Source organism: Corythoichthys intestinalis, chromosome 20 (assembly GCF_030265065.1).
Source record: "Corythoichthys intestinalis isolate RoL2023-P3 chromosome 20, ASM3026506v1, whole genome shotgun sequence".
Taxonomy (NCBI): Eukaryota; Metazoa; Chordata; class Actinopteri; order Syngnathiformes; family Syngnathidae; genus Corythoichthys; species Corythoichthys intestinalis.
In genome coordinates, this window is record NC_080414.1 from 727,837 (window position 1) to 741,647 (window position 13,811).

The window sequence follows — 13,811 nt, forward strand, 5'->3', positions numbered from 1 at the left end:
GGGGGGCGTCAAGAGCCCGCTGGATTTTGGCCCACCGGCGCGGCGCCACCGTGACAAGCTGTGCCGTGACGCGCGCCCTTAGGAGGCGATCGGACGCTTTGCGGCTAGCTCGAGTGGCGCTTTTGATCCGGGTGTCCCGTGAGGGCTTGACGAGAGGGCCGCGGGGGAAAAAGAAAAACAACAACAACAAAATGGGCGCCAGTTATCTCTTTGGCTGCCTTTGACGGCTATACACTTCCAATCCGTTTGGATCTGACAGTGATTAATTGATCAATGTTGATGAAAAATAACTTTTTTTTTTCCTCGCAGATCAGCAGGGCCGAGAACGAAAAGTTATATTTGCTATGTGGCAAAATGGATTTTGCCATGTAGCTTTTTTTGTCATGAGGCATTTTTTTTTTGCCATGTGGCAAAATTGATTTTGTCATGTGGCCTTTTTTTCCATTTGGCAAAATGTATTTTACATGTGGCATTTCTTTATGGTATGTGGCAAAGTGGATCCGCTGTAATGTAAAGTTTAGGGTCAAAGATCACAACCACACGTTTTTCTGCCATTCAAAATGAATGGAAAATTTGGACGTGCACAGCCGTCAATGGCATAGCCTGACTTGGGTGCCAGTTGAATGTCAATGCTCTGTAATGTACAGTAAAGTGTATGGTCAAAAATCACAACCACACGTTTTTCTGCCATTCAAAATGAATGTAAAATTTGGACGTGCATAGCCGTCAATGGCATAGCCTTACTTGGGTGCCAGTTGAATGTCAATGGGCTCTAATGGTAAGTGTATAGTCAAAAATCACAGCCACACATGTGTTTCTGCCATTTGAAATGAAAATTTGGACGTGCATAGCCGTCAATGGCATGGATGTACATGGCCTGCAAAAATGCCCTATACCCCCCCAAAAATGTCACATACTAAAAAAAATATGCCACAAACCAAAATCCATTTTGCCACATGGCAAAATAGATTTTGCCACATGGTAAAATCCATTTTGCTACATGGCACAAAAATGCCACATGGCAAAATCCATTTTGCCACATGGCAAAATAAAATTTGCCGCATGGCAAAAATGCCACATGGCAGAAAAAAAAAAATGCCTCTTGGTTCTCGCGGTCTCTCCAAATTTTTTCCTTTTGAACTGGTAGCTAACAACAGCGTTAGCGTTTTAAATATTTGTTAGAAAAGTTAGCAACTAACAAAAAAAAAAAAAAAACTTCAATGATAAAAGGTACACACTGCTTTTATCAAAATGAAGCTCAACTCACTTGAGAAAAAAAATCAAACATCATAAAAAAATCGCAGGTTAATAATTAAACTCACAAATTGTTGTTTTTAGTTGACTTTATAAATCTTTTAATAACTCAGCAAAAATAACTGACGCTAAAAGTTACTCCGCTTTAACTCACGACTTTGGTCCGAATAATGCTCCTCAACTTACGTCAACATAGTTCCATGAGAGCAACAGAAAGTAATTTGTCCTGTTTTTCTTCCTAACTTTGCTATGCTAACATCCTTTAGCAACCTGTAGCAACAAGTGCAGCTTTGCCACAGTTTCTTAACAACTTGTAGCTATTTCCGAGACCAATCTGGATTGTACGTGTATCGCCGCCAATGGCACTGAAACAATGGCATTTCAAATGGATTAGTCGCCAGTCACTGAAAAGCCTTCCAATCATTACGATTTGAACTCTCGGCAGGAAGTCCTCCTTCACAATAAAAGTTTGACACGCTGCGGAAAACTGCCGTGGGCGTCGTAACGAGCTCCCCGACGGCGACCTGTCATTACGCCGTAATTAGCCGCCCGTTCACGTTGTTTATGGAAGGGCGCGCGACCGGCTGCGGCGCTGCTCCTGCGCGGGGAACTTTAGCTAATTAAGATTCGTTTGGAGTTGGATTGACAGCCGGGCCCGCCCCCGCCCACTTCCTGCACCGAAACGCAGGCGGAGGCGACGTATGACCATCTTACCGGTAATATTTTTCCCCGCTGCTGGCGCTAAATGCTCAGATTCAAATTGTTTCCACAGGACTATGACTTGTTCCCACAATAGTGTCTAATATTGCTAGCATGAATTCCTTCAGAATTTACATGAACTTGCTCTCAAAGGCCAAAAATCTTTTTGTTTCCTTTTAATGTTTGTTCAGTTTGGCATGAAGCCTGATACTCGTATCAAGTCCACAGACAGTGTCATGATACAATATGAATAAATTAGCTTAGCTCATGTGCTAATCACTGATGCTAGCAGAGCATACAAGTTTCCTCGCCACAAGCTTTGCTTCTTTAAAAGCGGCCATCTTGGGAAGGGCGGCCAGTGGTTGGAAACTCAATCTTGAAGAGAACATATTGCACAGCATCATCGACGTGTTACTTCTTTTTGAAATTCCGTAACGGGACCCCTTTCGATGCTAGCGTCGGTGAGACTAAACATTGAGTTGCGTCGCGCTCCTTAACGTTGTCACATTGTTCAGTTTGTTCATCATGTGCACCATCCTGACCAACTGCTGCTTCATGGCCATGTCGGAACCCGCCGTCTGGGCCAAATATGTCGAGTGAGTAGCGCGCAACCCCGGAACGCCGTTTTGCCGTGACTTTAACGGTGTTGCTGTCCAAAGGTACACCTTTACGGGCATCTACACCTTCGAGTCACTGATCAAGATCTTGGCCAGGGGCTTCTGCGTGGGTCCCTTCACCTTCCTACGAGACCCCTGGAACTGGCTGGACTTTAGCGTCATCGTCATGGCGTAAGTGACCACGTCGTGGCCCGCGGCAAAGATGACGCCCCGGATGTAGTACATATACTGTATGTAGTATACGATACGCGGCGGCGTTCCGGCCCCAGAAAGAAAAAGAGCGCGACCCTTTCACTCCAGTCATCGAGTGACTGATGGAAAATCTCCAGGCTTCGCTCAGCGACCGGGCGCCGGCCGATCGATCGGACCCGCCGAGCGCGAGATAAACGCGGGATCGATGGTCGACCCCCGCGCGTCATCCGCTGTCTAATTGGAAGACACCCTCTCTGGCGGGTCGCCCACGAGAGCGCCCGCTCGCCGCGGTCCCCTCGGGGCCGAACGGCCGCTCTTAAAGGGCCGCTTTGCGCGCCGCGTGTCGCCGTCCGTCCCGTAAAAGAGAAATCGATGCCGTCGGAGACGTAAATCAGGAAGAGTTTGTGGAAATATTGCAGGAAAAGTTGACTTCCTTCCGTGGATGGCTTTCATGCGCTGATATCCCATCAGTAGGGCGCGCACGAAGCGGGCGGGCTTCGGCGTGTCCTTGACCCTAGGGCGGGCCGTCCCGCAGTCAGATGGATCTTTAGTGGCACGGGGACACATAAGTCACATATTAGCACACGCAGTGTGCCCCTGAAACGTCACCTCCAGCTTTATTAAAAGCAGAGTGATGGTCAGTAAATAGACACACCCCTCCGGACACGCGCGCCGACGGATGCTCTCGGCCCCTCCCTCTGAGTCACAATTGCCATGGCAACAGTGTCCGCCCAATTTTGTGTCCAATGGAGGCGCGTCCTTCCGCACCCCGCCTGTGTCACATGACTGTCACTCGATGAAGTTACGTGACTGACGCGATGCTATATGACGGCATTAGGGTTGCCGGAATTAACCGACAACTCGGCGCTTATCAAATTTATCGACGGCTATTTTGATAGTTAATCCGCTCGATCGCGCAGCCGTTCCTACCAGTCAAAATGAATTGAACGTCCATTACTGTCAATTCGTGTTTTTCAATACATAGATAATTTACGAACTACATACTTGAATACTGACGGTCAATCAGTTCATTGTTTAAACATTGTTGACCTTAAAATTGTGCAAATTCTCTGCCTATAGTTTGCTGGGATGGGCTCCAGCACCCCTGCGACCACTGCTGAGGATCAGCGGCACGAAAAATGAATCATTTTGAAATCAAAACAGAAAATGGGGGGAAAAAATGTATGCACTCATTCATTTTTACATGTTGGTTATCCTCACAAAAATCATGGGGGTGCTGGAGCAAAGCCCGGCTCACTACGGGCAGCAGGCGCGGTACATCCTGAATCGGTTGCCGGAGACAAAAAAAAAAGAAAAATCCTTTTGATATAATATATCAAAAATAAGCGATTCTTTGAATATCAGAATAATGGCTTAGGGTCGGCACAATGCCACCGTCGACCATGTGCCAAAAGTCCCGTTTGACACATTTGCGTAAGACTTGAAGCTTTTACTGGCCGGCCGACGGCGCCGACCCCCGTCCCCCCCTACACGCACGTGCACACTAATTCAATCAATCTGCCGGTCAAGAAGAAGAAATACGAGCTCTCCTCCAAGGCCGTTAGCGCCGTTAGCGCTCTTACCCTAAGAAAGCGCACGACTTGACCTTTTTCTAACCTCGATTGAGTCAAAGTGCTTATTTAACATGAGTCGAACTCATCGGCTGCCACGGACGGCCAATCTGTTCAATTCAAACGGACGGGAGGTCCGGCGCCGTCGACGGCAGTCAATGAGTTCGAGATGAACGCCGTTGCGGTCGGCGTGTCCCGAAAAAAGACATTTGAGTCTGGTGTCTTGTGCATTTGTGTCGCGCCACGCGCCACACCGTCCCTCTCCCTGCCCCGCAGGCTTTTAACAGAGTTTATCAAAGTAGGAAACCTGCAGGCGCTGCGAACCTTTCGAGTCCTGCGAGCCCTGAAAACCATCTCGGTCATCCCAGGTAAGACCCGAGCGGGCGTCCGCGTCTTCCCGTGTCCTTCCCGCCTGTCTGTGTTCCGTCCTTCAAGCCCCGCTCGCTCGCTCGCCCGCCCGCCCGCCCGCTGTACGGCAAAGAGGAGTCACGCCACGGTGATGAAAACGGGAAGTCAGCTGGAGGGTTTCGGTCCGGCATTTATTCTTATCCAGTACAGCAGATCATTTTTAACCCCCCGCCCCCAAAATCCCCACTCACACATTGATACCATTCCTACTCATTGTACATTTGAATCACATTGATTAAAAACATATTTTCACCAAATCTGACCTCCAAAATTATAAAATCACACCGATACATTTAACATGAGACATTCATATTTGATTCCTACATTGTCACTTGATTACACTGGTATGAAAAAGTATCTGAACTTTTTTGGAATTTCTCACATTTCTGCATAAAATCACCATCAAATGTGTCAAAATCACACAGATGAAAAAACAGTGTCTGCTTGAACTAAAACCACCCAAACCTTTATGGATTTTCATATTTTATTGAGGATAGTATGCAAACAATGACACAAGGGGGAAGATAAGTAAGTGAACCATCACATTTAATATTTTGTGGCTCCCCTTTGGCAGGAATAACTTCAACCAGACGCTTCCTGTATATGCAGATCAGTCTGGACTAATCCTGGCCCATTGTTCTCTACAAAACTGCTGTAGTTCAGTCAAATGTCTGGCATGAATCACTGTCTTTAGGTCATGCCACAGCATCTCAATGGGGTTCAAGTCTGGACTTTGACTTGGCCGTTCCAAATGATGTATTTTGTTCTTCTGAAACCATTCTGAAGTTGATTTACTTCTGTGTTTTGGATCATTGTCTTGTTGCAGCATCCAGCTTCAACTGCCTGACAGATGGCCTCAGGTTTTCCTGCAAAACATTCTTTTGAATTCATTTTTCCATTAATGATTGCAAGTTGTCCAGGCCCTGAGGCTGCAAAACAGCCCCAAATCATGATGCTCTCTCCACCATGCTTCACAGTGGGGATGAGGTGTTGATGTTCCATTTTTCCTCCACACATGACATTGGGTGTTACTCCCAAACAATTCAACTTTGGTTTCATCAGTCCACAAAATATTTTGCCAAAACTTCTGTGGTGTGTCCAAGTGCCTTTTTGTGAACATTAAACGAGCAACAATGTTTTTTTTAGACAGCAGTGGCTTCCTCCGTGGAGTCCTCCCATGAACACCATTCTTGGCCATATAGTTGATGTGTGCAGAGAGATATTGGACTGTGCCAGTGATTTCTGTAAGTGTTTAGCAGACACTCTAGGGTTCTTTTTTACCTCTCTGAGTATTCTGCTCTGAACCCTTGGCATCATCTTTGGTGGATGGCCACTCCTTGGGAGAGAAGCAACAGTGCCAAACTCCCTCCATTTGTAGACAACTTCTCTGACTGTGGATTGATGAACTTCCAGACTTTTAGAGTTTTGTATCCTTTCCCAGCTTTATTTAAATCAATAATCCTTGATCGCAGGTCTTCAGACAGATCTTTCGGCCTAGCCATGATGCATATCAGACAATGCTTCTCATCAAGGCATTTCTTACCAGGTGTGTGTTTTATAGTGGGCAGGGTAGCTTTAAACCCCTCAACAGTGATTGGGCACACACCTGACTTAAACTGTTTGATTAAAAAATTGGTTTCAATTGCTCTTTAAGGCTCCTTAGGCAGAGTGTTCACTTACTTATCCCCCCCCCCCGTCATTGTTTGCATGCTGTCCTCATTAAAATATGAAAACCTGTAAATGTTTGGGTGGTTTTGGTTAAAGCAGACACTGTATTTTCATCTGTGTGATTTTGACAAAGATCAGATCACATTTGATGGTGATTTTATGCAGAAATGAGAGAAATTCCAAAATTTCGTACCACTATTTATCACATTATATTTTTTTTTCCATTTTCAAGCAACTTTTCATTTTGTGTTTTACCCACCCAGACGTACCGTATGACCCTCAGGCTGGATATGAAAGAAATGCGGGGTGCCTCCGGGTGGCGTGCGTGCGTGCTGAGCAGCGTGTCCGATGTGCGTGTTTGTGTGTCGGTGCGTGACGCCTACTTGTGTGTGTCTTTGTGTTGTGTGGCTTCGTTGCAGATATGTCACTGAGTTTGTCGACCTGGGTAATGTGTCGGCCTTGCGGACGTTCAGGGTGCTGCGAGCGCTCAAAACCATCTCAGTCATCCCAGGTGAGCACGTTTCTACAAACGCGCACAGGTTCGTCAGTTGCCGTGGAAGGCTTTTCATTTTCTGGTGCTGTGACTAACTACCACAGCACATACTCTGAACCAGAGAAAATGATATTTAAGACGGAAGACGCTTCATTTTTCATGGCTGCACACCTTTAAAAACTAACTGTTAGCATCCGTTAGCTCCGTCCACCTCCGTGTACTGGGCTTTTTCCTCCATGTTTGCCTCCTTTGTGTTTCCCTTCTGTATTCTTTTTCTTCTACGTGTTGCATAGTGCTTTTGTTGTTCAAAAGTTGAATGGAAACAAGTACGGAGTCGAGATTGCATTCAACTTTTTGCTTTTCTGAACTGCGTTGGGAGTCATTGGCCACTTCCGTCAGTATTGACAATTCTTCACAACCTTGTCTTGTTCATTTACTTTAGCTGACTTGTTGGCAAAAACATCAACCAAAAGTATTAGTTGTAGCGATGTTAGGTCAAGAGAGAATTCCTAGAGGATAAAACATACAGGAATTCATATTTTATATTCTTAATTTAAAAGTAAAGAATTAAAAACTAAATTGTTATTTCATTTAGACTTATTAAATTTTAATGTCCGAATAATTTTTATAATGAAAAATGTTCTTTTTTAAAAATTCATGGCTATTTAATTTTGAAAATTAAGATAGGTGTTTAACATGTTACTGTCCCACCGAATTAGTTTTAAACTAGAATAACGTAGAAAAATGCTTGTCTTTATTAAATGCTTCATTGAGTGAGTCCACTCAAATCCGCTCAAGCTGCTCACTTACACACAGAGTTGCCACAACAACTGTTTAACAAGCTAAACGATGATTGACACATGCGGCTCCTTGAAGTTTTGGCTTCCAAACTTCTAAGGCAAGATCAAACCTGAACACCTGTCAATCATGGTTAACTTTAACAAGCAACTCAGCGCACTGCCTGACCAAGAAAAGCAACAAGAGGGAGAATGTGAGACTACGTGATGGGATCGGGACAGCTCTATAAAGTACGCCACATATTTATTTACTTTTGATTGAAAGAAAATACGTGATGGACTGAAGCGCAAAGTAGCGAGGGATCACTGTATTCGAGATTGTGCGAGATACCCACAATACTATAATTTTATATCAAATACGTGGCCGCAAAATCTGCATTTGTCCTCGTTGGCCGCAAGTTTGAGACCGCGTGTCTGTCAAGAAGCCAGCGATCCCCAACGCGGCCTCGTTCTTTGCCGTCGCCCACTAACGGCGCGCTCCGTCTTTCCGTAAGGCCTGAAGACCATCGTGGGCGCCCTGATCCAGTCGGTCAAGAAGCTGGCCGACGTGATGATCCTGACCGTCTTCTGCCTGAGCGTCTTCGCACTGATCGGCCTGCAGCTCTTCATGGGCAACCTGCGGCAAAAGTGCGTCCGCAGCACGGCGCACTGCGTTAACGACAGCCTGCCCGCCAACGCCTCCTTCTTCTGCAACAACAAGACCTGGACCTCCGTCAGGCACTTCATTAGCGATGAGGGTGAGTGCCCGCCCGCCTAAAAGTTGACCTTTAGCGGCCATTGACGAACATTTTTTAAAAAAGAACTGTTTCTACAATTACCCAAATTGAGCAAACGCACAAATGACTTGGGATCAAGCTTTCACGATGTCATCAAATAACTCATTCGCTGCTATACAGTAGATGGCCAATTCATTTAGACTGGTATGTATTGTTATCAGGTCCTAAATAGGCTTATATCCCAATGGACTTTGGTCAGATTGAATGGTTTTCTCACCGCCATTAGCAGTGATAGACATCCTATCCGTTCGGACGGGGAGGGTTGGCACCGATTGAAAGAAAAAATGTTTTTTTTTGCGCTAAAGGAAAACTCCAACCCAATTTTATTTTGGCGCCACACGTACGACATCGCAGTCACGTGAAAAGAAATCATTTACCGCGGCTGCGCGGACTTCCTGTCATGGAAAAGAGGCAAGGTTTATCGCGGCCGGCGGGGCCGCGGAGGCGGACGCCGGCGGCGCTATCGATCGGCCGGGCGGGCAGCCGCGCTCTCGGGTTTCACGGCAGCTTTTAGGGGGTCGATACGCGCGCCTGCGGGGACGCTCGCCGCTTTGTTTGTTGCTTTGTTTGCCTTGCCGGTTTGTGACGGACGCAAATAGAAGCCGCATTAGCATCGGGCGGACGTCTCTAACTTTTTCAGACGTGATAACCTGCCACACAATGTCAGGTTTACTTTTTTCTACTAAACTCAAATTTCTGATGTTCATCTGACCTTCTGGAAGAAATAAAAAAAAAAAACAACGACGCAAAAGTCCTTTTCTTCAACTATTTATACGGAAAGGGAATTTTTGGTCGTTTGGGAAAAAAAGAAAACATTTAACCTTACCCCTTAAAGACCTGATATTCCATCATTTAAGCCACAATATTAGCTATACAAAATGTCATGCCAGGTCTCAATTATAATGATTGATTATGCATTGTACAATCAGGCATCAAGGGGTTAAACGAGGAGGACTGGCTGTGAATGCTCATGTTTGTAGCAGGGCTGAGAACGAAAAGTGGTATTTGCCATATGGCAAAATGGATTTTGCCATGTGACATTTTTTTTGCCGTGGGGCAAAATGGATTTTGCCATGTGGCATTTTTTTTTGCCATCTGGCAAAATGGATTTTGCCATGTGACATTTTTTTGCCATGTTGCAAAATGGATTTTGCCATGTGGCCTTTTTTTTTTTTGCCAATAGACATTTGTTTTTTGCCATGTGGCAAAATGGATTTTCCCATGTGACAAAATGTATTTGTATGTATGTATTTTGGCATTTTTGGTGGGGTATGTGGTCAAATGGGTGCGCTGCAATGTAAAGTATATGGTCAAAAATCACAACCACAAATGTTTTTCTGCCATTCAAAATGATTGGAAATTTTGGACTTGCACAGCCGTCAATGGCATAGCTTGACTTGTGTGCCTGTTGAATGTCAGTTTGCTGTAATGATATGTGTATGGTCAAAAATCACAGCCACAAATGGTTTTTTTTCTGCCATTTTAAATGAATGGATTATTTGGACGTGCATAGCCGTCAATGGCATGGACTTGCATGGCCTGCAAAAAAGCCATATACCCTTAAAAAATGCCACATACCCCCAAAAAATATGCCACAAACCAAAATCCATTTCGCCACTTACCAATGAAAAATGCTACATGTCAAAATACATTTTGCTACATGCAAAAAAAAGAATGCCGCATGGCAAAATACATTTTGCCACATGGCAAATACCACTTTTGGTTCTTGCTGGTTTAGCTTGGTTTCTCTCCATTTTCGAGTGCCATTGACGGCATGAGACGTCCAATCCTTTTTGCCCCTCCCAATCAAAATGGATCGGACATCTAGCGCCGTCAACGCCGGCCAATGAGTTACCAAGGAATTGACCCGAAAAAGAAGCAAACTAGTGCAAATGGCACAATTTCAAAAAAAAAAAAAAACACAACAAAAAAAAAAACAGAAGTTGGCTTTTTTTTTTTTTTTAAATACTCCAAGCACAATAAAAATAGTTTGTCAAAGGGGGTGCCGCCCCCTGAGAGCGGTGGGCGGCCCAGACGTGAAGGAAGCGGCCGCCGACGACTTCCTTTTTGCCGTCGGGCGTCTGATTGTGGAAAGCGGGTCCCTCGCGAGACGGCCGGACGCTTGGCGTTACGCAATACGACGCCAAACTCTGACCTTAAAAGCCAGCTTGACATTTTCATGCGCTCGTCTTATGGGAACAACTTTAAGCGAGCTCATCTTTTATTCAGCGCGCGCGTGCGCGTTCGCATCCCACGCTAACATCAAGAAGCCAACGACGCTTCCTGAAAAATAAACTTTCATATCCAGGTAGCGTGTACACAAAGTTTTAATTCAGCTACCGGTTGACGAACTACATTAGAGTGAACTTTGGAAAAAAAAAAAAGCTAAAACACACCTTTTATTGTGGCGGGACAATGTGTCGGAGCTAACTTCATAACTTGACGCAAGGTTAAAAGTTGAGTTTGACGGCGAGAAACAAACCAGACTTGCTTTAAAAAAAAAAAAAAATTTAAAAGAGCAGTTCTTACATACTCTGGCCTATTACAAGACTCAAACTAAGGATTCACATTAGGAACCTGTGAAATCATATTTATTGCTATTTCCAATTCATTTAGACTGGCATGTACTTTTAAATTGGCTTATGGGGTTTGGGCAGGTTCGGTGTTTTTTTCGCAACGATGAGGACAACAAAAATGCACTTTTTTCATGACAATGGCGAGACGACAAGCTAAAAACTTGTTTTTGGAGACTAAAACGTCACGAAAGGAATGCCAATTTTTGTGTGACGAGACGAGATCCAGACGAAAATAGTTTCTTTAACATGTTCACAGTGTGTGGCATTTTATGTGCAGTTAGCCTACATCGTAGCAGTGCAATGTTGTGTCACTCGTGAAGTGCTGCACCCCCAACCCCCCCCCCCCCCTTTTTCCGACTCACCAGTCTCCATGCAGCCTTGGACACACGGTAAGATTAGTTTTATTGGCCAGAGAGAATATGCAATGTTGCTTTAGCCTTTAAAGGTCTGTCCTGAAGGAATCTGACCCTTTAGCCAGATTGCCAGCCGAACCGCCGGACCCGCACTGGCGCAGCTCCAGCGACCCAGGCCGGCGAGAACCCGGTCAAAAGGCCAAACTCCATGCATTCAGCTTAGTTCTTAACCGCTATGACTCCATTTTGAAAGCTGGAAGAAGGCTTCGAAACACAAGTTGACAATTTATTCTAGTTCGACAGCAATCATACAGCTCAGAGGGACCCAGGCGAGGATCCAAGGTCACCATATCACAAGTCAACAAAAGGTTCCAGAGAAAAAAATGACTATTAGTCAAAAATTGTCTTTTGAAGGCTCTCGCAGGGCGGGCTGTGGTCAGAAGGGTGTGCTTGTGCGTTGTTTAGGATTATTGTCTGTGGATTGGACAGGAGGATTCGGGAGTTACTATTGTCAGGGCAACGAGGGTTGTGGATTTTGCCCCCTCAGCATCAAAGGGGCTCTTGAAGTCTTATCAGTCGTGTTATCAGTTGATATTGGGCGTTCTCCGGTGTTCCTTGTGTTGGGGCAGGACGTCCCGCCATTTGTTCTGGACTGTCCGGAAGAACTGACGTGGAGACGTGGGCTTGTAGATGTCTGGCCTTGTCAGTGCCAATCTTGCTCAGTCAGTTGGGCTTCTGTGATAAGAAAGGGTCATGTATCTCTTATGCTCTATGTTCTGCTTGTTTTTTTATTAAACTATGGTATAAGTGCTATTTATTTTATATTTGGTATGTTAGAGTAATTCAAACAGTAAATATGAGAATATATACTATTCCCTGATTGGTTATATTAAGTGTGTTAGAATAATGCAAACAGTTAGACTGTGCCTACGAGAAAAGGTACCTTCTCCTTTATTCCTGAGTGATCATGAACACTAAATGTAACTCGTAGCGTTAACATAGAATTCGCGTTAGGCTAAAGCTAACTGCGAGCGTCCTCTTAAACTCTTGGAAAACTTTTTTTCCTTACAGTTCATGGCATCCAGGTGGGTGTAATTCATTGAAAATAATATACTGTTTTCCTGCTGTGTGTGTATTATCACCAAATTGGTGATAGATTAGATTAGATTGACACAATATGTACTCAACTGTCAATGCTCATTCGAAATAGTTGGAAACCTTTTTTTTTTTTTTTTTTTTTAAACATTTGTTGTAAAGGTTGACTAAAAGGTCGATAAAACTAGACGAAATGAGTCTTTGAGTTTTCATTTTGACAAAAACTAGACGAAGACAAACACATTTTGAGATGACTAAAATATGACTAAGACTAATAAGTATTATCGTCGAAACGACTAAGACGAAAATGAAAAGGGCTGCCAAAAAAACCCAAGTCTCTTATTTTTAACTCATCGACTGTCATTAACAACGATAGACGTCCAATCCGTCATCGCTCGACATCTATCTCCGTCAATCGAAGCCAGTTGGGGAACGCTAATTTGATGTGATTTTGACGTTTTGTGTTGCAGACAACTTCTACAAGGTGGAAGGCGCCAAGGACGCGCTAATCTGCGGCAACAGCAGCGACGCGGGGTGAGTCCGCTTCTTGCCGTCAGTCAACATCATCCCCCCAAAAAAGTTCACACGCAGTGAGTGAGTGAGTTTCAAGCGACACGGACGCTGAGAGCGGGAAAAATGACACTCGACGGCGGGAGGGAGCGCGTCCGTGTGGGCGACCGCGCGGCGTGAAACCGTCACCGGGATGCTAACGCGTCGCCGGCGGCCCCGCGCCAGCCTGACACGGGAGGCCGCCCGGGTTCGGGGGAGGTGAGGCGGAAAGAGGGCGGGAAGAGAATCAAAGTAGGAGAGTGAGAATGAAAGGAAAAGAGATACTTGGATGGAAGAGAGGCAAAACGGGGGGGGGGGGGGGGGGGGGGAATTAGGGAGGCACCTGAAGCGGCGAGCCTTATCTGTGTCGGATTTGCTTTTAGGAACGATCGCAGATGGCAGCAAGTGGCGCAAACAGATGGAGCCCACAAAAGAAAAGAAGAAGAATAGAATGAAAGAAAAGGTGCAAAGTAGCGAGAAGTGACAGGGCAACCTGAATTTGTCTGGAAGCGAGTGAGTGAGCCAGCCTGACTTTGGCCATGGTCAGTCAGAGTTGTCTTCTGTTCTTTCCATTGTATTTTCACTTCGGCACATCATGACAGGCAATCCTTTTTTAAAAATTTTTTTGGGCGTTCTCGTCTCATCCGTATACTGTATACAGTGCTGGCCAAATGTATTGGCACCCCTGCAATTCTTTCAGATAATGCTCAATTTCTCTCAGAAAAATGATTGCAATTACAAATGCTTCGGTAGTAATATCTTC

The 13,811-nt window shown here is 45.1% G+C and overlaps 1 protein-coding gene across 2 annotated transcripts in view; it reads left to right on the forward strand.

Annotated features, from left to right (window-relative positions):
• LOC130908576 (sodium channel protein type 4 subunit alpha-like) overlaps positions 1–13,811 on the forward strand; it is a 123,882-nt gene that overhangs the window by 37,652 nt on the left and 72,419 nt on the right. Inside the window, exons 5-9 of one of the 2 annotated variants that reach the window (XM_057824145.1) lie at positions 2,459–2,549; positions 2,613–2,741; positions 4,610–4,701; positions 8,194–8,436; positions 12,970–13,033. In XM_057824145.1, the coding sequence (XP_057680128.1) occupies positions 2,459–2,549; positions 2,613–2,741; positions 4,610–4,701; positions 8,194–8,436; positions 12,970–13,033 (619 nt within the window). Of the gene's footprint in view, positions 1–2,458; positions 2,550–2,612; positions 2,742–4,609; positions 4,702–6,828; positions 6,921–8,193; positions 8,437–12,969; positions 13,034–13,811 lie in introns of both variants that reach the window. The other variant, XM_057824144.1, reaches the window with a different exon arrangement.